The sequence below is a fragment of the Lycium barbarum genome, chromosome 7, assembly GCF_019175385.1.
Source record: "Lycium barbarum isolate Lr01 chromosome 7, ASM1917538v2, whole genome shotgun sequence".
NCBI lineage: Eukaryota > Viridiplantae > Streptophyta > Magnoliopsida > Solanales > Solanaceae > Lycium > Lycium barbarum.
Window position 1 is genome coordinate 77,016,343 of NC_083343.1, and position 21,965 is coordinate 77,038,307.

Below are 21,965 nucleotides of genomic sequence, written 5' to 3' on the forward strand. Positions count from 1 at the left end.
TACAAATACGATATAAATGATGTTTATAATGTGAAACAACTAGTAAATGCACGAAAACACTAAGGTGAGGTATAGGGAGAAATATGGGAAAATTTGAGGAAAATGGTAGATTTTGCTAATGGTGCATAAATGATGATTTTGATTGCGATATTGTGAATAGCATTGTGAATGATTGGGGGTAGATATAGAACAAGGGAAAAGTAGTATAAACAAAGGAAGTGCTGCCCAAATTTTTCTAGAACTAGCGATCCGTTCTTGTAGTTAATTAACTAATGTAATACGAATTCTCTCATGAAGGTGACGACGTGGTATCGAAGGAGAATAAGTGGACAACAACTTAGCTAAACGGCAAGGTATGTGAAGCTAGTCCTTTCTTTCCAATGGCATGAATCTTATAGTCCGAATTACCATCTTTCCATGAGCTCCTCAAAAAGCTAAATGCCTATATGAGATAAGTTATACGATATGATGATGCTAGGATGATGATGATGTTAGTCCTTGCCTACACTCACCTTATGTACTAGGCCTTTCAAGGTGAGGCAGAATGTCCGTAATTGCTCCATAAAGTAATGGGGGGGGGGGGGGGTCACGACCTTACGTCACCCCGATAAAGTAAAGTTGTGATAAGCATGGCATGACCATTGCATACCGGGCCTAGTTGGCCGGGCAGACACCGCTTCGGCGGGCGGCGATATGGATACACCACGACCTTCGGGCGTGGGCAGAAACCACTAGTGGGTGGCATGAGATGGTACCCCGGACGCGGGAGGCCTGGACGCGGGCTTATATTATTGATTATCACACCGTTCCGACATGGGCGGGCAGCTTGCATATGATGCATACATGTTACGATGATAAGTATGAGTAAGACAGCATGCATTATTCCATTTATGATTATCGGTCAGATCCATATGCTTTATATTGATGCTCTCATTATATTATTGATGCCTTTCTTCATTGTTCATGCCTCTCATACACAGTACAATATTCGTAATGACGTCCCTTCTTTGGACGCTGTGTTCATGCCCACAGGTAGACAGGGAGGCGAGCTTGATCCAGATACTTAGGAGCTGTCAGCTGTTGAGAACACTCCATTGTCCGGAGGTGCTTATGATTTCTCTTTGGTATATATGTATATATATTTTGGGCACGACGGAGGCTTTTTCCGTCTATGTATTCATTATGACAGTAGAGGCTCGTAGATACGTAGTGTGGGTCAGGTGGTCTCAAAAGATGCTATTGTTATGTATATATTATTTTGATGGCCGAGAGACATATGTATATAAAGTACTTATGTTTTGATACAAATTATGTTTCCTATACTTTCATGCGTAAAACTGGCAAAAGATCATTAAATGAGTAAAATGAGTAGTAGAGAGAGCGGTGCTCGGTATCTAGCTCCGGGTACCCGTCGCGGCCCCTAGTTGGGTCGTGACACTCGCGTTGGCTAACTCACTATGCGACGACATGAAAATTTCCAAGGTGTAATAGTGACGGAAAAGCTAGCCTATGAGAAGTGCCCATTGCCATATTAAACAGGCAAGTACGAAGACTTCGAAATAAGGAAGTAGCTTCAATCAAAGTCTTGTGGCGATACAAAAACCGAGAAGAAATGACTTGGGAAACAGAAGAGAGTATGAAGTCCAAGTACCCACACTTACTCCAACCCTCAGATGAGATTGAAGATGAAACATTAACATTATGAGGTACGTATGCTTTCTTTTCATGTTTTTGGTCGTGTGTGGCCAATGTATATTTCTGTTGTGTTGTGGCCCTGTGAGGCAATATTATTATAGATTGTTTTGACAGGATGATAGTTCCATATTACAGGGGAAACTCTGGCGAAATGTTTGTAGAATTCCCGAGTGCTTAACATTTGAGGACGAATGTTCCAAAAGGAGGGAAGAGTGTTACACCTTGGAAATTTCATGTCGTCGTGTAGTGAATGGACCACTGCGAGCTTAAGGATAACAGGAAGTTCTTAAGGCTATAAGACGGATGATTAGTGGTCTTAGAATGTATACGTTAAGATTTTGAAGTCATATAAATTGACAAGAATAAGGATTAGTAAGAGCAAGTGGAGTACAAGTGGGATTTAGGAAAGGTCTCATAAATTATTGCGTTAAGAATTATTTGGCAAGGCCTTGAGGGCGAGTTATAGGGATGTTTAGATCATTAATGAAGTATTAAACAAGTGTTAAGAAGGTTGTATAAGGATTGGAGATCAAACGAAACGACGAGGATAACTTCGGAAAAACTGTGAGTTACCCGACCACATTATACGGCCCGTGGAATTTTATACGGACCGTATAACCCAACAGTAACAATGTTTTCCATGGTCGTGAACCACAGACACTTATACGGACTGTATAATGTTATACGGACCGTATAAGTCCCGACGGGCTAAGTTATTCCAAGTATTCAAATGTGATCCCACTTCATTATATTCATTCTCCTCACTTCTCCACTTCTCTCCAAGTTTCTAGAGGGTTCCACACAAACTTCATATACAAGAATACAAAGGAAAGCAAAGATCAATATCAAGAATTTAAGTGAATCAAGTGCAAGAAGCTCACTAGGGTTCCTCCAAGTCAAGAATTCTCTTGGGAGTGAAGTTAGGGTTTTCTCCAAGTGAAGTATTGCCAACCAAAACCCATTCCTACGCATTCAAAGGTGAGTTTCATGATTATTCCATGTTTTTTAAGGTATGGAAAAGTTGAAACACTTGGATTATGGAAGAAAATGGAAAATGGATTACAAAAGATGAGATTAGTGGCAATTGTGAATAGTATATTAATATGAATAATGAATCTTGATATGTTGAGATTGTAATCACGTTATGAACGACGTTAGGAGTATGAGAGAAACATTAGATGAGAATGAATGTAACGTTGTAGTACGATTATGATTATGGATGACCGTGAGAGGAAGTTGTAGGAATTGGATAATGATGAATTTGACTAAACTCATTGATGATAATATTATGAATGTTGTTATCAACTTTTTGGAGTTGATATATGATATGGAGAATGTAGTATAAACAAAGGAAATGCTGCCCAATTTTCTTTAGCTTTAGTAAGTACTTTAAAGTAATTGATTAGCTAATGTTAATGCGAATTCTCTTGAAGGTAGAAACGTGGGCATTGAAGGAGAACAAGCAAGCAATAAATTAGTTAAATGAAAAAGGTATGTGAGGCTAGTCCTTTCTTTCTAAGGCATGAATCCTGTGGCATGATTTCTCCTTCCACTCCATGAATATCCTACATTCCGGAAAACTAAGAGTCTATGTTCATGAATAGCCATATGAGATAAGAGATATATTATGAGCCCAACAATGATGATGATGAGTTTAAGTCTAAAGATTCTAGAGTTCATGATACAATGTTCCTACAAAGTTAATGATGTTGTTCATTGTATACACTCACCTTATATACTATTTCCTTCAAGGTGAGGCAGAATGCTTATAAATGCTCCATAATGGAATCGGGGGTTCACGACCTTATATCACCCCGATAGAGTATAATTGTCTTAAGTTCCAGTCATTCATTATGATAATAGTATGATGAGAATATGATGAGTCTATGATATGTATATGATGCTATCACACCACGTCTACATGGCCGGGCAGACACCGCTAAGGCGGGCAGCGTATACACTATGTCTAGATGGCATGGGCAGACACCACTAGTGGGCGGCGTGAGATGGTACCCTGGACGCGGGAGGCCTGGACGCAGGCTAATGATTATCACACCGTACCTATATGGTCGGGCAGCTTATACATTTATGCATACATGATATGATTATGATTATGAAGTATGCCAGCATACATTATTTCTTTTATAAGTGACAGTCAGATACAATTGCTCCTTATTTGATGCTTCCTTATTCTCATTGATGTATTACTATTATTACTTATGCCTCTCATAATCAGTACAATGTTCGTACTGACGTCCGTTTTCTTTGGTCGCTGTGTTCATGCTCACAGGTAGACAGTGAGGTGATCTTGATCCAGACTCGTAGGAGCTAGTAGCTGATTTGAGAGCACTCCATTATTCCGGAGGTGCCTTTGACTATTTTTTTGTGTACATATGTATATTTTGGGAACGACGAAAGGTGAAAGGCTTATGTATATAAAAGTATTTATGTTTCCAAATGAAAAAAATGATTTTCTTATAATATGATCACGATGAGTAGTAGAACAGGTGGTGCTCAATGGTTAGCCCCAGGTACCCGTCACGGCCCCTAGTCGGGTCGTGATAGGGTGCCCGTCATGGCCCTCCGATTGGGTCGTGACAGTAAGTATGAACATATAAAGGTATAAACAATAGAGGTTGAAAACACAGTGAGAATGATAAAGTATGAAGGACTAGTGGACAAACAGTTGATAAGAAAAAGGATAGTTGGCACAATTCTGACAAGTTCAGTCTTAATGAGCAAGTCAACTGCACATAAGTAAGGTAAATACTAGTAAATACAGGTAAGAACATTGACATCTACCTCAGAGCGAACTCCACTTCAACATTCGAGGACAAATGTTTTTAAATGGGGGGAGAATGTTACAGCCCGTGGTTTTGTATGTTGAGATTTATGAGTGTTAGCTATTTCAAGTATGGACATTGGAGTTACCTCCAAGGATACACAATATTTGATGCGCTTATCTTATGTTATGAGGGTTTAAGTTCATATAATAAGCGGCGGAAGGATTTGGAGGACAAGTGAATCAAGAAAATTTAGTTTATTGAACTTCGGAGAAAATATGAGGGGTAATTTTGGCCCTACTTGAGGAAGGAATAGCTTTTAGTATATGAGGAGTTTTGAGGCAAAGAAAAAGCCTAAAATGAAGTTCGGGAAATCTAGTTTTCAACGCAATAAACCGTGTATCGATGGGACATCGAAATGAAACATTATGAGCATTTTAAGGTGGGCTGTCAGAGCAGGAAATTAACCCTGCGCGAACGCGCCAGAAGGTGGCGTGAACGCGTAGGGGAGGACCCTGCAACTCAGCGCGAATGCGCCACAAGGCACAGCGATTGCGCTAAGCAAATTTTAAGTTAGTTGGGACAGAATCTAGGACATTATATAAGGGGACTTACCCCCTCATTTCCTCATCCAAACACCCTAAGGCCTCCAAAAATTTCTGGAAAGTTCTCCCTAACTCCCAACACCAAATTTTAAGCCCAAATCAAGTCTAACCCCCGGATTCCGATCCGGACAGCGTATAGTTGCATTTGTAATATCATTTGTGAGGGATTTTGACCTGAATCCAAGGTGGATATTAAATATATCGCAGTTCTAGCAAGAGTAAGGTATGGATTCTTCTAAATTGGTATTGATTTAAGTTTAATTAAGGAGATAGAACGATTAAATGGTCGTACGATAATTTTGTTGGTGGAAATATTGAATAAACATCGTGTGGGGTGTTTTATGGAATACTTGGGTATTAATAATGTTGTTGTTGATGTTGGTATAGTTTTTGTTATTGTTGGTTGTTGAATCGCGATTTCGGGCTAGGCATATAAACAAGGGAGATGCTGCTCGAATTTTGGTAGAATTCTAAAGGAGTTTAATTTAAAGACTTTAGATAGGCACATGACTATAAGTCTAACAGTAGTATGACTTCTCTTGAATGTAGAATTACGTGCTCGGGAGATAAAGCGTTAAGTGGTAGGAAATCAATCAGGTATGTAAAGCCAGTCCCTTTCTTTCTAAAGGCATGATTCTTATGTTATGAACCCATATATGTCTTCCATAACATTCTTGTTCCCGAAAAGCTAGAAGTTCATGATTCTCAAGGTTTTTATAATATTAAAGACGAGATGTTTTCTATGAGCACCATGATGACAATGATGGCTTCTTTCTTGTGAATCCATACATGTCTTCCATAATGTCCTCATTTCCAAGAGCTAAAGATTCATGATTCTTAAAAGCTTCTTATGATACTAAATATGAGATGTTTTCATGATGAAAATGATGATGATGATCCTATTTCTAGAAATTCCAAAGCTTATGATTTTAAATGCTATGATGAGGTTATTGAGCTTATTTCATGATTCCCTCGATTTTACTCATTGTTGTTGATCTCACCTTATAATCATTGTTCCTTCAAGGTGAGGTAAAGCGATGATGATTGTTCCATAATATAAATCGGTGGTTACTGACCTTACGTCACTCTGATAAAATGATAACTTTTACGTGGGCTCTCATGCATGCTACTTATGTCATACATGTAAATGATATATATATATATTTTAAATGTACATATGGGGTAAGGGGAAAGGTGAGGCGTTATATATGCATAGCCACCTGATTAGCTGGATATCATCCCGGACGCGGGATGCCTGGACATGGGATATATGGGACAAATGGATCGGGCCGTTCTTTCCGCAGCAACATATATATATGTAAAATGATGATATGACATATGGATCGGGCCGCACGTTCCGCAGCAATATAAAATATGTATGGATCGGGCTGCACGTTCCGCAATAATATAAAATATTTATGGATCGGGCTGCACGTTCCGCAGCACTATCATTTATATATATGAGGAATATTTTTTTAAAGGAAAGCTAAGCATGCATGGTATCCGCCTTATGAGGCAATCAGATGTACAGGTTATCTTTACCTTATGTTATGTTCTATATTCCTTATAATGTTGTTATTCTTGCCTTACATACTCAGTATGTTGTTCATACTGATGCCCTTTATTGTGGATGCTGCGTTCATACCCGCAGGTAGACAGGTACCCGGATTTGACCCGTAGGTGATTTATCAGCAGTTTCTCAGGAGCACTCCACGTACTTCGGAGCTACAGTCTATTGGTATTGGTCCTTATGGTCATATGTATTCTGTTTAGAGGCTCGTAGACAGATGTATGTAGCTAGGTGTTCCTTAAACGTCATTAGTTCTTACTGTTGTATAATATTTATGTAGCGTTGTTGGCCTACACTTATGGGCATAGCTGTTGATAACTGTTTTGAGTATGATATTCACGAGTTTCCTATGTGGCCCACCCTCGAAATGCTTATGGGATATTGGATCGGAGGTGCTCGGTAGGCTAGTATGGGGTACCCGTCATGGCGCTCTAGTTGGGTCGTGACATGTCTAACCATTTCCATTCAAGCCCTAATGACCCACAATGAACGAACCATTTCAAGATATTTCAATAAGCACACAAACTGATTCCAAGATCTGAAACCCATCACACTCTTACCGTGCATAGCAAATCGTTGTTCATTTCTCTCAATTCTAAAAGTTGTGTCTTATCCGAATCGTCATCAAGGCACCTGATAACAAAATCTGGGGAACGCAACCTCTAGTTTCTCAACCGCACCCAAAACATATATCTTATGCCACCCTAATTTTTCTGATAATAAAAACATGCAGTCCCATAAATCACTTCTAGTCCATAAAGTCCAAAGTTGTTCTATCAATATTACTCATTTATAGACCTCTTAGTAAAACTCAGCAGTTTTCCTTAGCCGAACACACAGCTTTCACAGTCTATACAAAAGATCCATCATAAGGGTATCATGACTGATTAACGATTTTGGTAGAAGTGCCGCCTCAAAGTTGAACCTATGAATTCTAATCCTCAAGATCAATAGTGAGATATCGTATCTCAATTATTCTGTCTTCATAACACATTTAAGCCACTTTCATTACTGCTCAGAAATCATTCAAACCATCACGCTTCCGCTGCGCCACTCTAAGGAACTTTACAATACTAGCTTTAACTGGCTATGCCAACATTCCACTAGTCCTTTACATACCGCATCAAAAATTACGACACAATCATGAACTCATCTACTTCATGCCAGACTACAATGCCATGAAATCATACGACCCCACAACCAATCGAAACAATCAAGGTGGTAGATTCACACATATACCCTGTACATGAAAGTTTCCTTCAACGCATCAAACTTCAAATCAAATCTCCTCTAAGTCTAACAAAGTTCGCATTTGGTTCACAATGACCCACTTAACTTACAAAGGTTCCATCATTTCATCTCCTTATCTTGAATTTTAAAGGTCCACCTACTTGAATAAGTCAAAACCTAATCCCTGATCCACGAATAAGAACACCCTTATCGTCGAAGTTAAGCACATCTATCCACATAAACAACTATACCTTGGATCCTTAAAATCCTTATCATTCTAACATCATACACAACCATAATCCACTAAGTCTGCCATATACCAATTTTTCCCACCTTAGTACTCAAAATTCTCAATCCAACTCTGGTTTATCATGAATCAATCCCATTTACGCATCAGGTACTAACACCCATTTATCTTAAGAACTTAAATCCTTTACACTAAAGGCCGTACTTCATGAACTTACTCTCAACTCCTCTCATCTACTACACACAATCACTATACTCGTCGAATCTCATGATCCCTAGTGAACTCAGATTCGTTCTTGCATATCAACTCTCAAGAGTTCGACTATTTAGAAACCATTTACCTGCCATAAACTCACTTGTGCTACGCTTACCATCATACCTTTGTCGAAGTTGAAACCTTTTGCCAATAATCAATCCTCTCATAAAGTGAATACTCCTTACTAAGCCTATTCATACTAACCATTTTCGAGCAACCAACACTTAGAAACACGACGACCTTTCGAGTTATATCACCAAACCTCTAATTCTCAAGGAACTAATAACATGAAACAGTCTTAACCACTTTTCCTCAATAAAACCGCAAACCCAAGCTGACACTGAACTAGACCACGCACTCGCAATGAGATAATCCCTCTCATACCATATCGTGGCAGAATGCACGAAATCGATAACACTAGACTTAGCACGAGTTTCGCCAGTCAAGCGAGAATAAGACAAGGACATACAGATACCAATTGGAATCAACCAGGTACCAATTAGACCCCAGTAGCACGATTGGAAAGAAAGAAGAGAATTTCCTGGATGCCTCATAGGCTCTCGCGGATGGGTAGAGACGTCTCCATACCATTCCACGAGACTCTACTACATATTGCTCTTGTACATAGTAGATTGGTAATCTAATCTCTGATACCAACTTGTCACGACCCATTTCAGGGTCGCGCGGGCACCTACCTTTCCCACATCGGTAAGCGAACCCTCTCATTGATTATACACAAATTAAGTAAAGGCGATTCATTTAAATCAATAGATACTTAGAAATTCAGTGAAAAATCATAATATTCAATAACTCAAGAATCAATAAAATTACAATGATGTAACACTTACAGTCTCGATCCACTTCCCATGACTTGGTCTAGACAAGTACAAGAGCGACTATTGATTTCAGATTACCACTACACTCTAAGACTCACTCTCCGTCCTGAAATGAAATGGGAGGAGGTCTTCCGGATAAGCACCGCATATTTCCACATATGCTTCGATCAATCCCCTGAAACAAATCTACACCCCAAAAAGGGTGTAGCAAGTGCAATATCAGTACAAACCACGCTTACTGAGTAAGTATCATAGGCCGACAATGGTGAGTAACACATATCAGTAAAGAATTCACAGATAAACATGATAACAACCAAATCAAGTCATAAGGCTATCCACCACACACGATATATCAATACCCTTAAGCATTAATTTAACTCTAATAATTCACTAGTCAAGCTCGCAATGATATCGGAACTCACATAACATTAAATCAATCGTTTCAGTCTAGTAGTCAACTCATAATTAAAACACTCGTTATCCTACATCACATAGTGATCAAACAATATACTAATCTTACGGACGGTCTATAGGATACCTTAACAAGTTCAATCAATAAATCAAGATCCAAGTAGACGCCATTGCCTAAGTAAAGCATCTAATCCCGATTGTGCCAAGTCTGAATAAATTAACCTGAATCCAATCATCACAAGTAAACACTTAATCATATCAAACAAGCCATTATGCAATGCAAGATGTATCAATGCAATGCAATGTAAGATGTATGGATACAATGCCATGCCATGAAAATAAGGTGTACACATGTACTCCGGACGAAAATATCGACATCTCGGTAGCACAACCCAGTGTGATTCGTGATGTCTGAGTGCCACCCGTCTCGGATCTTTGCCAAACAGACAGACGGGACACTGAACAATTGCTCATAGGGGGAGTCTCACCGGCACCACTATGGGGACCCGCGGAGTCCATGCACTAACAAATGATTCTGGGATAACATCGAAATCGCTCATACAACAACGATGCCCGAATATATCTATAGGACATCGGCCTCCTCACAGTCACTAAAAAGAATTTATCAAAATATCAGTTTCGCTCTATCAACGATATCGGATCATCACCGGGTATTGGCCATGCATCGTGAATATTAGAGACTGTATGCTATGTATATGTCAACGATTTCAGAATTGGACCTCGGACTTCGGCCTTCTCACAATTACTCAACTAAAAGAGTTTGTCAAACGCCAATTTTATATAATCAACGATTCCGGAATGAATCTTCGGACATCGGCCTTTTCACAATCACTCAAGTAAAAGAGTTTATCAAAATACCAGTTTCACTCAATCAACGATACCGGATCATCACCGGGTATCGGCCATGCATCATGTATACCAAAGAATGTATGTAATGCATACGTCAACATCAGCCACCAAGTTAAAAATCACAAGTACCAATAATGGAGTACGCCAACGATGTATCATATCACAATACCAACAATGGGTTCAACTGGCTATGCACACATCCCACTAGTCCTCTACAAACCGCATCACAAATTAGGACACAGTCATGAACTCATCTACTTCATGCCAGACAACAATGCCACGAAGTCATACGACCCCACAACCAATTGAAACAATCAAGGTGGTAGATTCACACACATACCCTGTACATTAAAGTTTCCTTCAACGCATCAAACTTAAAACCCAATCTCCTCTAAGTCTAACGAAATTCGCATTTGGTCCATAATGACCCACTTACTTTACCAAGATTCCATCATTTCATCTCTTTATCTTTAATTTCGAAGGTCCACCTACTTGAATAAGTCAAAACCTAATCCCTGATCCACGAATAAGAATACCCTTATAGTCAAAGTTAAGCACATCTACCCACATAAACAACTATACCTTGGACCCATAAAATCCTTATCATTCTAATATCAGACATAACCATAATCCACTAAGTTTGCAAGATACCAATTGTTCCCACCTTAGTACTCAAAATTCTCAATCCACCTCTTTTTTATCATGACTCAGTCCCATTTATGCATCAGGTACTAATACCCATTCATCTTAAGAACTCTAATCCTTTACACTATTCTCATCAAGGCTATCCTTTATGAAGTTACTCTTAACTACTCTCATCTACTACAGACAATCACTATACTCGTCGAATCTCATGATCCCTAGCGAACTCACACTCATTCTTGCATATCAACTCTCAAAAGTTCAACCATTTAGAAACCACTTACCTGCCATAAACTCACTTGTGCTACGCTTAACATCATACCTTTGTCGAAGTTGAAAACTTTTGCCAATAATCAATCCTCTCATAAAGCGAATACTTCTCACTAAGCCTAATCATACTAACCATTTTCGAGTAACCTACACGGCGACCTTTCGACCAATAACACCAACCCTCCAATTCTCAAGGAGTGAATACCACGAAATAGTCTTAACCACATTTCCTTAATAGAACCGCATACCCAAGCTGACACTGAACTAGACCACACATTAGCAATGAGATGATCCGTCTAATACCATACCACAGCAGAATGCACGAAATCGATCACACGAGACTTAGCACGAGTTTCGCTAGTCTAGAGAGAATATGACAAGGACATACAAATACTAATTGGAATCAACTAGATACCAATTGGACCCAAGTAGCACGATTGGAAATATAGAAGAGAATTTCCTAGATGCCTCATAGCCTCCCGCAGATAGGTAGACACGTCTCCGTACCATTCCACGAGACTCTACTACACATTGCTCTTGTACATAGTAGACCGGTAACTAAGCTCTGATACAAGCTTGTCACGGCCCATTTCAGGGTCGCGCGGGCGCCTATCTTTCCCACCTCGGTAGGCGAACCCTCTCATTGATTATACATAAATTAAGTAAAGGCGATTCATTTAAATCAATAGATACTTAGAAATTCAGTGGAAACTTCATAATATATTCAATAACTCAAGAATCAATAAAATTGCAATGATGTAACACATACAGACTCGATCCACTTTACATGACCTGGTCTAGACTAGTACAAGAGTGACTAATGATTTCTGATTACCACTACACTCTAATACTCACTCTCCGTCCCGAAATGAAATGGGAGGAGGTCTTCCGGATAGGCACCGCGTATTTTCACATATGCTTCGATCAATCACCTGAAACAAATCTACACCCCAAAAAAGGGTGTAGCAAGTGCAATATCAGTACAAACCACACGTACTGAGTAAGTATCATAGGCCGACAATGGTTAGTAACACATATCAATAAAGAATTCTAAGATAAACATGATAACAACCCAATCAAGTCATACGGCTATCCACCACACGCGGTATATCAATACCCTTAAGCATTAATTTCACTCCAATAATTCACCAGTCAAGCTCGCAATGATATCGGAACTCACTTAACATTAAATCGATCGTTTCAGTCTAGTAGTTAGCTCATCATTAAAACACTCGTTATCCTACAACACATAGAGACCAAACATATACTAATCTTACAGACAGTCTATAGGATACCTCAACAAGTTCAATCAATAAATCTAGATCCAAGTACATGCCATTGCCTAAGTAAAGTATCTAATCCCGATTGTGCCAAGTCTGAATAAATTAATCTGAATCCAATCATCACAAGTAAACACTAAATCATATCAAACAAGCCATAATGCAATGCAATGCAAGATGTATCAATGCAATGCAATGTAAGATGTATGGATGCAATGCCATGCCATGCAAATGAGGTTTACACATGCACTCCATACGAAAATATCAACGTCTCGATAGCACAACCCAGTGTGACTCGTGAAGTCTGAGTTCCACCTGTCTCAGATCTTTGCCAAACAGACAGATGGGACTCTAACTAATTGCTCATAGGGGAGTCTCATCGGCACTACTCTAGGGGACCCGCGGAGTCCATGCACTAAAAAATGATTCTGGAATAGCATCAAAATCGGCCATGCAATAATGATGCCCGAATATAACCATCAGACATCGACCTCCTCATAGCCACTAAAAAGAATTAATCAAAATATCAGTTTCGCTCCATCAACGATATCGGATCATCACCGGGTATCGGCCATGCATCGTGAATATAAGAGAATGTATGCAATGCATATGTTAACGATTCTTGAATTGAACCTCGGACATCGGCCTTCTCACAATCACTCAAGTAAAAGAGTTTATCAAAATACTAGTTTCACTCAATCAACGATACCGGATCATCACTAGGTATCGGCCATTCATCATGTATATGAGAGAATGTATGAAATGCATACGTCAACATCAACCCCCAAGTTCAATATCACAAGTAACAATAATGGGGTACGCCAACGATGTGTCATATCATAATACCAACAATAGGTATGCCAACAATATATCAATATCACAATACCAACAGTAGGTATGCTAACAATATATCCGAACCAAGACGGATAACAGGATCTAATCTCTATTAACAACTCATGGCATCAAGCCAACGCAATAGAATAGCCAAACACCACACAACAGGGTGGCTAGTCCCAACATAAAATAGGTCAATCAGTCGATATTAATTATTAGCACTTCCTTAAAATATCCAATTAGCTTAGAACAAGTAATCTCACCTTACCCTCACAATCATTCGTCACAACTCTTTTTAGCACTCAATCACAATCGTTGGTATATTTTGTCCTCCCAATTTTCTCAACTAGATTCACTATTAACAACATAACACAATAATCACATATGATGGGAATTTCTTATCATTAGACACAACAATAGGTTTCACGCGCTACTTCCAAGCCACATATATCCACCAATATTAAAGAAAAATCACGTCAAACAACCTAAGGAATCTACTGGCCACACGCTCGAGCACACAAATCCCACAACAATACCATCCAAAGATTCCATCTCAACTCTCCAATTCCTATATGTAGATATACGTAAAAATGCGCTACGAACTCATCCGCGCACTCAAAATTCCCAATGGAGATACCGTTGACTAAGTCAACTCCCGAGTAGCCAAAAACAAACTTTCCAACCCGATTTTCGATAATCATCCGAGGCCCGATTTCAACAAACGAAATATGCATCCGCATGTAAAAACACGCTACGAACGCACCCAAGACCTCAGATTTCCCATTGGAGATACCATTGACCAAGTCAACTCCCAAACCAGGTCCCAAAATGCACCCAAGTGCATTGGGAGCCAAACCAGTCCCACTAATGCATCATAAATCAGTCTATGAACCTCTCGGAATCGAAGGATCTCCGAATGAAATCTGTTCACCCAAAAGTCAACTCCCGATCAAACTGTTTTCTCTTAAAGCCAAATCTTTTTAGAAAATATTCCAAAGCCCAAAACGATACCTAGGAAGTCATGCCAAGTATCTTCTTGGGTCAAAATAGTTCTAACGAGACTTAGGAACTGGTCAACGAGGGAAAAAATGAAAGAGTCACGGTAACGAGAAAATGGGTCGTTACAGATATCTGCTACGCATATTAGACTCGGTCGGCCAAGCAGCCTCCTCGATTGGACGGTGCTTCCACTGAACCTTCACCGAACCTATTTCTTTTGACCTCACCTTTCGAACCTTGCTATCCAAGATGATTATGGGCTCCTCCACATAAGCCAAATTCTGATAAAATATTACTGAATCCCACTGAATGATATAAGAACCATTCGAATGATATTTCTTCAGCATAGACATATGAAATACCGGATGAACACCCGAAAACCCTTGAAGTAATGCCAATTCATAAGGTATCTCTCCCACATGATGAAGGATCTCAAATTGACTAATGAACCTAGGGCTAAGCTTGTCCTTCTTCCTAAACCTCATCACACCCTTCATGGGCAAAACCTTCAACAAAACTTCCTCTCAACCTATGAACTCAAGATCTCGGACCTTTCAGTCCACATACTCCTTCTGCCTACTCTGAGCTACCAGAAGTTTCTCCTGAATCACTTTCACCTTATCCAACGACTCTCTCAAAAGATCGGTATCCCAGTCACGACCCAATCCCATGGGCCATGACTAGTGACCGAGCTTAACCTGCCCGATAACCCGACTTATGTTACCTGTACTCAAACATGGCATTCAATAGGGTTTGTTTAACTAAGTTTGAAAGCTGAAAATAGAATACCAAAGTCGACCTGTAACCCCAACATCCCAAAACATATTTATATATATACGTAACGTATCACAATGCAAGCCAACGAGGCTGCCGATATTTCTGTACAACAAAACGATGGCCGGAAAGGCGAAACAGTATCCATGACACCCACGTTGTTCGTAGACTACTAGAAGCGTATGACCGTGCATAAGTGACGGGACAGGGCCCCGTCGTACCCATAATATATAAACACAAAATTATACTGAAACAGTAACAGTCTCCGAAGCAAGTGGAGCTGTCCGACTCTCAATGCTGACTCCTCCTAGATGACTGGATTGTCGGATTAAATCCCTGAACCTGCGGGCATGAAACACATCCCCCCGAAGAAAGGGGGGGGGGGGGTCAGTACGGAATATGTACTGAATATGTAAAGCATTACTGAATCATAATCAAGGAAAAGCGCAACAGTAAACAAGTTTAAAAAGCAACCCGGGAGTAACCTGGAACAGCATTTTGAACAGTGCCATATCGTACCTTACACAGATTCTAGCATACACAATATAAATATAGCATACACAAATTCTAGAATACACAATATAAATATAGAATCACATTAGTCCCTTCGGACGGCCGCTTCTGGCTAATAACACAATAGTCCCTTTGGACAGCCGCTTCCGGCTAACAAAACAATAGTCCCTTCGGACAGCCGCTTCCGGCTAACAAAACAATAGTCCCTTCGGACAGCCGCTTCCTGCTTAATAATAATGGCCCCTTCGGGCAGCCGCTTCCGGCTTAATAATAATGACCCCTTCGGGCAGCCGCTTCTGGCTTAATATTACAATCATGTCAACACAAATTTAATCCACAAATATCAATACAAAGAGATGATGCTATGGAATGTCAACATAAATCGTAAATGAAATGAAATAGTAAAATCTCGCACCCCCTTCGGAGTGGTTTTTTAAAGTCAAACTTTATATTTCCTTTAGTATAAACTAACTTCCTCGAAGTCATTAGTAAAACCATATACACCAGTCAACTGGCACCTTATGGGTGTTCCCTTCGGAACAGAATAAGAACTTATATATATCGACTATTACCCATCGTATAGGAAACTGAAGAGGGGAGCCCAATCACTTAAGAGTTCTAACATCAAGAAGTGAATAAGAATCATGAATCACACTAAAGACTTATGAATAGGATTACCCCAAAGCTCATATAATGCATCACTTAAATCTAAGACATGCCAAAAGAAAGAAGGGACAGCTTTACATACCTGTTAGCGACTATTCGTGAATCCTTTTGCCTCGTCGCTCTTTTAGCCTATTTAATATAAGAGTAACGTTATCGTTAGTAACTATATTTCCTAATTCACAAATATATCGCCCATTTATTATAGAATCTGTATTTAGCTTATATATTCTCGTTTAGGGTTTTCTATTAGCTAATGACTTAATGAAAATCGGGCAGCACTTCCCCTATATATTCGCCTATCCCGAATATCCAATTGCTCCCCTGTTGACACAGAAATACCAACAACAACATATGGACATAATCATATATTCAATTCCCTCAATTCCATAAGGATAACAACATGTTCATATCAACACAACTTCAACCTTAACTTTCTAATTCTTTTCATTCCTTCACCATATAATCCATGACAACAACAACAACTATAATGCAACTTAAAATTACTTTACCATGTCTAATTAAATCAGCCCCCTACACGGCTAAATTTACATTTTAACATCAGCATCTACAACTTCCTACATTCATCATACATCTACGTATTTATACAAGTTTAAATCACCTCCAAAACGTGTATAAAAAGATCAAATCTTACCTTAATAACCTTGGCTTCTTAACCTTGCAATATCACTTGAATATTTTCAACAATCTACACTTTTAATTTCTCTCTTCCTCAAGCTCTCCTTCGGCTAAAATATTTCCATGGCCGAATGCCTCCCTAACTTTGCTTTTTTTTTTTTTTTTTGTAAAATGTTGAAGGTGATGACTTAGAAGTCATATTTGATGATTCATGTATGCCTTTCCTAGGCTCTACACATACCCCCCCCCCTTAGGCGGCATGTGTTTTTTTTTAATAAACGGGTGGGCCCCACTTTATTAATTAATCCTAATTAATTTAATTAATTACTAATTCTCACTTAATAATCTAATCACAATTAATTAATTCCTAATGTCCAATGATAATATTTTTTTTTTTACACTAAATAAAATTTATAAACAATTGGTTCTAATTTAGAAATTAAAAGTTAAGGGTTTCTATTCCGTGTCCGAGAATGATCCCGTCTTTTAACTTGAGTCGACTCTCTTGTGAACAACTCGACGTATAAAAATACGGGGTATAACAACCCCAAGGTCTCACCTCAAAAGCATCAGGCTAGCCTATCGAAGATCGTATCTCCTACCATATAACACCACATTGGAGCCATATGTATACTCGAATGACAGTTGTTGTTTTACGCAAACTCTGCCAAAGGTAAGAAGTGGTCCCAACGACCACCAAAGTAGATCACACAAGCTCAGAGCATATCCTCTAAAACCTAAATCATCCGCTCAGACTGACCATTTGTATGAGGATGAAGAGCTGTATTGAGATCCAACTGAGTCTCCAACTCGGCCTGTAAAGTCCTCCAGAAATGGGACATAAACTGAGTGCCTCTATCTGAGATAATTGAAATAGGCACTCTATGTAATCGAATAACCTAATGGATATACATCTTTTCCAAATTCTCTACAGCGTATGTAATCTGGATTGGAATGAAATGTACAAACTTAGTCAACCTATCAACAATAACCCAAATCAAATCGAAATGAAATGCACAGACTTATACAACCTATCAACAATAACCCAAATCGAATCGAACTTGCCCAAGGTCTTCAAAAGACTAATAACAAAATCAATGGCAATTCTCGCCCACATCCACTCAGGAATGGGCATCCTCTGAAGCATACTGTCACGACTCAACCAGAGGGCCATGACGGGCACTCGGAGCTAACACACTGAGCACCTCTAAACATACGTCTCATAATCAATTCTGGGTGGACCATAAAGATAGCTCATGGATATCATAATCTGTAAGGACATATATCATAAAATAACGACGCATCTCTATATAATCTTTTACAATTATGCCCATCATCACCAGCCGACAAGGCTACTAAATTGTTATACAACGATATGAACCGGTAGGGTTATGAAACATCTAACTGTACACATATGTCTACTAGCCTCTGCATAGAATACAAGTGACCACAAAGACTGATACCAATAGACTGCAGCTCCGAAGTAAGTGGAGTGCTCCTGAGAATCCGTTGATAAAGCACCTACGGACCTGATTCGTCTCCTTGCTTGTTACACCTCGGAATTTCGGGTTGTCGTGCAGTGAATAGACTAACGCAAGTTAAGGTGTATATGATGCCCCTACAAGTAAGAAGGGATACTTGATAATTCTAATTAAGATTTCAAAGACATTTGAGGCGAGAGAAGAAAGATCGTTGGAGAAAGTTAGGGTAGAAAGTGCCTTACCTCGTGTACAAATGTACCAGCAGATATTCCCGGTAAGTTACGGGGTTAGAAGTTGAACGAATCGAATCGACGCAATCTGAACTGATTCAGGAATTTCTGCAGACACAGTATGTGTCGACGGGTCATCGCCATATCGACGGACCGTCACTGTGCACTGTCAATATGTTTCTACAATCGGTGATCTGCAAGAGCAAGTCGACGGGCCATCGACACGTTGACGGATCATCGACCCGCTCGTAGAACCGCATCTCTGAATTATTCCAGTCCCAGCTACAAATAGACGACCCTTGTTCTTATTTTTCATATCCCACCTTCTCCATATGTTCTGAAAACTCTAGGATATTCCCTCCACCATATTAACACATATCTAAGAGAAATCAAGGAGGAAATACCAATAATCAAGGGAAATCAAGTGTATGAGTGCTCAGGTTAATGGAAGCTAGAAATTCCTTTGGAATTGTAGTTGAGCTTTTCTCCAAGTGAAGTATTTTCATCTAGAGACCATTCCTATGTGATCAAAGGTGAGTTTCACATTTAATCATGTTACTAAGAATATTGAGTAGTTGAAAGACTTGGATTGTGGATGAAAGTAGAGTATGAAGTTCAAATATGAAAATAGTGGTATTCCTGAACATTAACTTGACTTGAATTATAGTTCTTGACCTGTTATAAGTACAATCTTGTGGTGAATAACACAAATGATGTTAAAGGAGTATTATATGAGAATATATGTGGTATTATGTCATGGTTATGATTATGGGTGTCATTGGAAGGGCATTGTAAGAATTGAATAATGTTTAACTTGAAGAAGTTTATTGATTATGATGTCTTAGGTGTTGTTAATGATATTTAGGAGCTGTTGATTATATGGAGAAAGTTGTAGAAATAAAGGAAATACTGCCCAATTTTCGTTAGCTCTTAGTCGTTCTAATTTAGACTTAAGTACGTATTCAATTACCTAATCCTAATATGAATCCTCTTGAAGGCAGAATCGTAAGCTTGGAAGGAGGGCCTTAATTGTAAAGAGATGTAAAAGTATGTAAGGCCAGCCCCTTCTTTTCTAAGGCATGATTCCTGTAAAAACATTTCCTCTATCTTTCCATGGCTTCCTTACATTTCAAAAAAATTAGAAGTCCATGATTATTAAGAGCTTCTCATGAGATAGAGCTAAGAGATGTGTTATGAATATGATAATGATAGTGGTGAATCTATGTCCAGAGATTTTAAAGCTTATGTATGATGCTATTATGACGTTAATGATCTTTACATGATTCCTTGATGCTATGCATTGTTGATAGCCTCACCTTGTAATGCTAGTTCCTTCAAGGTGAGACATGACGATCATGATGTTCCATAATGTAATCGGAGGTTACCGACCTTAAGTCACTCCGATAGAGTCACAGCTTTTACTTGAGCTCTTATGCATGCTTCATGTTAAGTATATGCAGATTACAACGTGCCTAGATGGTCGGGCAGCACCGCTAAGGCGGGCGGCTTATAGATAATTGTCACGACCCAACCCCGTGGGCCACGACTGGCACCCTACTTGGGCACCCAGCCAGACTTACATATCCAATTATCATATCCAAACTTAGCTCAGGGTTCACAATAGTTATTTTAAACATAATTTAAATCAAAACTGGTCTTAAACGGTCGTGCATACCAAAATATCATATCGGAACAGATAGAAGCGGTGGAATGCACATCGCCGATCATATGTACAAATATAGACATAAGGGCCATTTTGGCCACCATAACAGACGGACCGCATTAAGACACAGAACGTAATCAAACAGACACATACAGGACCCTCGACCCACAAATATGACTACAGGCCTCTACAAATACAAAACGAAAACATGGGACGGGACAGGGCCCCGTCGTACCCCAAATAGTCAAATATACAGATACATATACATCACAAAAGATATATACCGACATATGGGCTCCGAATCAAAAGGAGTACTCTGTAATAGCAGGACGGGGAGCCTACAGTGGTGGATCACCGGCGTCTGTACCTGCGGGCATGAAACGCAGCCCCTGAAGAAAGAGGGTCAGTACGAAAGATGTACTGAGTATGTAAAGCATAGAGTGCAGAAGTGTAAACCATAACTGAAAACAAACAGGATACAAAAAGGGGAATACTGACCAGTATATCAAAATCTGTACCAAAAACATATGTACATAATGCAGATAAAAATCATGCAAAGCTCAGGAACGTGGTCACCCATCCGACGCAGGTGCCACACACAGCATAACACCAGAAGATTCAAATCTCCGTACATCCCCGAACACGCATATCATCATAACATATCACCAGCCATATCACAGCATAACTCCAAACGGAACTCGGCCCTATGGCGAGGCCTCGGGAACCGTAATACAGCATACGGCCGAATTTATCATAGGGCGCACGAACCATAACCGGCCCGGGAACCGGTGGACGAAATTATAATAAGGGCGCGAGCAGAGTCGTGAGCAAACAATGCAATTTATATATTAAAATACTCTTGCAAACTTGATAAAATCATATGTTGACTCACTAGTCAAAATAGTTCGAACAATTAATCAAAACGGGGTTCATTTCACAAAAGTATTTCCAAAATGGTAATTATGGTTCAAAATATAATTTAGGATATCGTGGCAAGCAAAATATTATTTTTCGATAGCCAAATTCACAAACGAAAATCCTTTGCCGACATTATACAAAAATGAGACTAATAGAACAAACAAAAGAGTCTCGGAGTTAGCGGGCCCACCTCGGGTCAACTCGAGGTGGCGGACATGAATCGCGGACATTTGGGGTCTATGGAATCATACATGGAGGTTTCGGAGCAAATCGATTACATTTACAAAAGTTTTGAACATATGGTCACTTTCCAACAAAATATGAGTTTTATAGTTCAATTCAATTGAATGAATAGTACTCGATTTCCATTTCGGATTTCAAGGAACATAATTGCCCCCGGGGCTCCAATATCGACCTAGTATACCTAGGACATGCCAAAAGAAGGAATGGGGTAGCCTTACATACCTTTCTCACTTCTTACGCTCGTTCAAACTCGATTCCCGTTTCGTCCAAAATCTGCAATTGGTCATTGTTACCAATTAGGAATTGCAAAACAT

At 39.4% G+C, this 21,965-nt stretch overlaps 1 protein-coding gene across 1 annotated transcript in view; it reads right to left on the reverse strand.

Annotated features, from left to right (window-relative positions):
• The window catches only part of LOC132601543 (uncharacterized), a 135,263-nt gene that overhangs the window by 96,692 nt on the left and 16,606 nt on the right, over positions 1 to 21,965 (reverse strand). Inside the window, exon 2 of the mRNA XM_060314622.1 lies at positions 17,877 to 17,931. Coding sequence (XP_060170605.1) covers positions 17,877 to 17,931 — 55 coding nt within the window. The remainder of the gene's footprint in view (positions 1 to 17,876; positions 17,932 to 21,965) is intronic.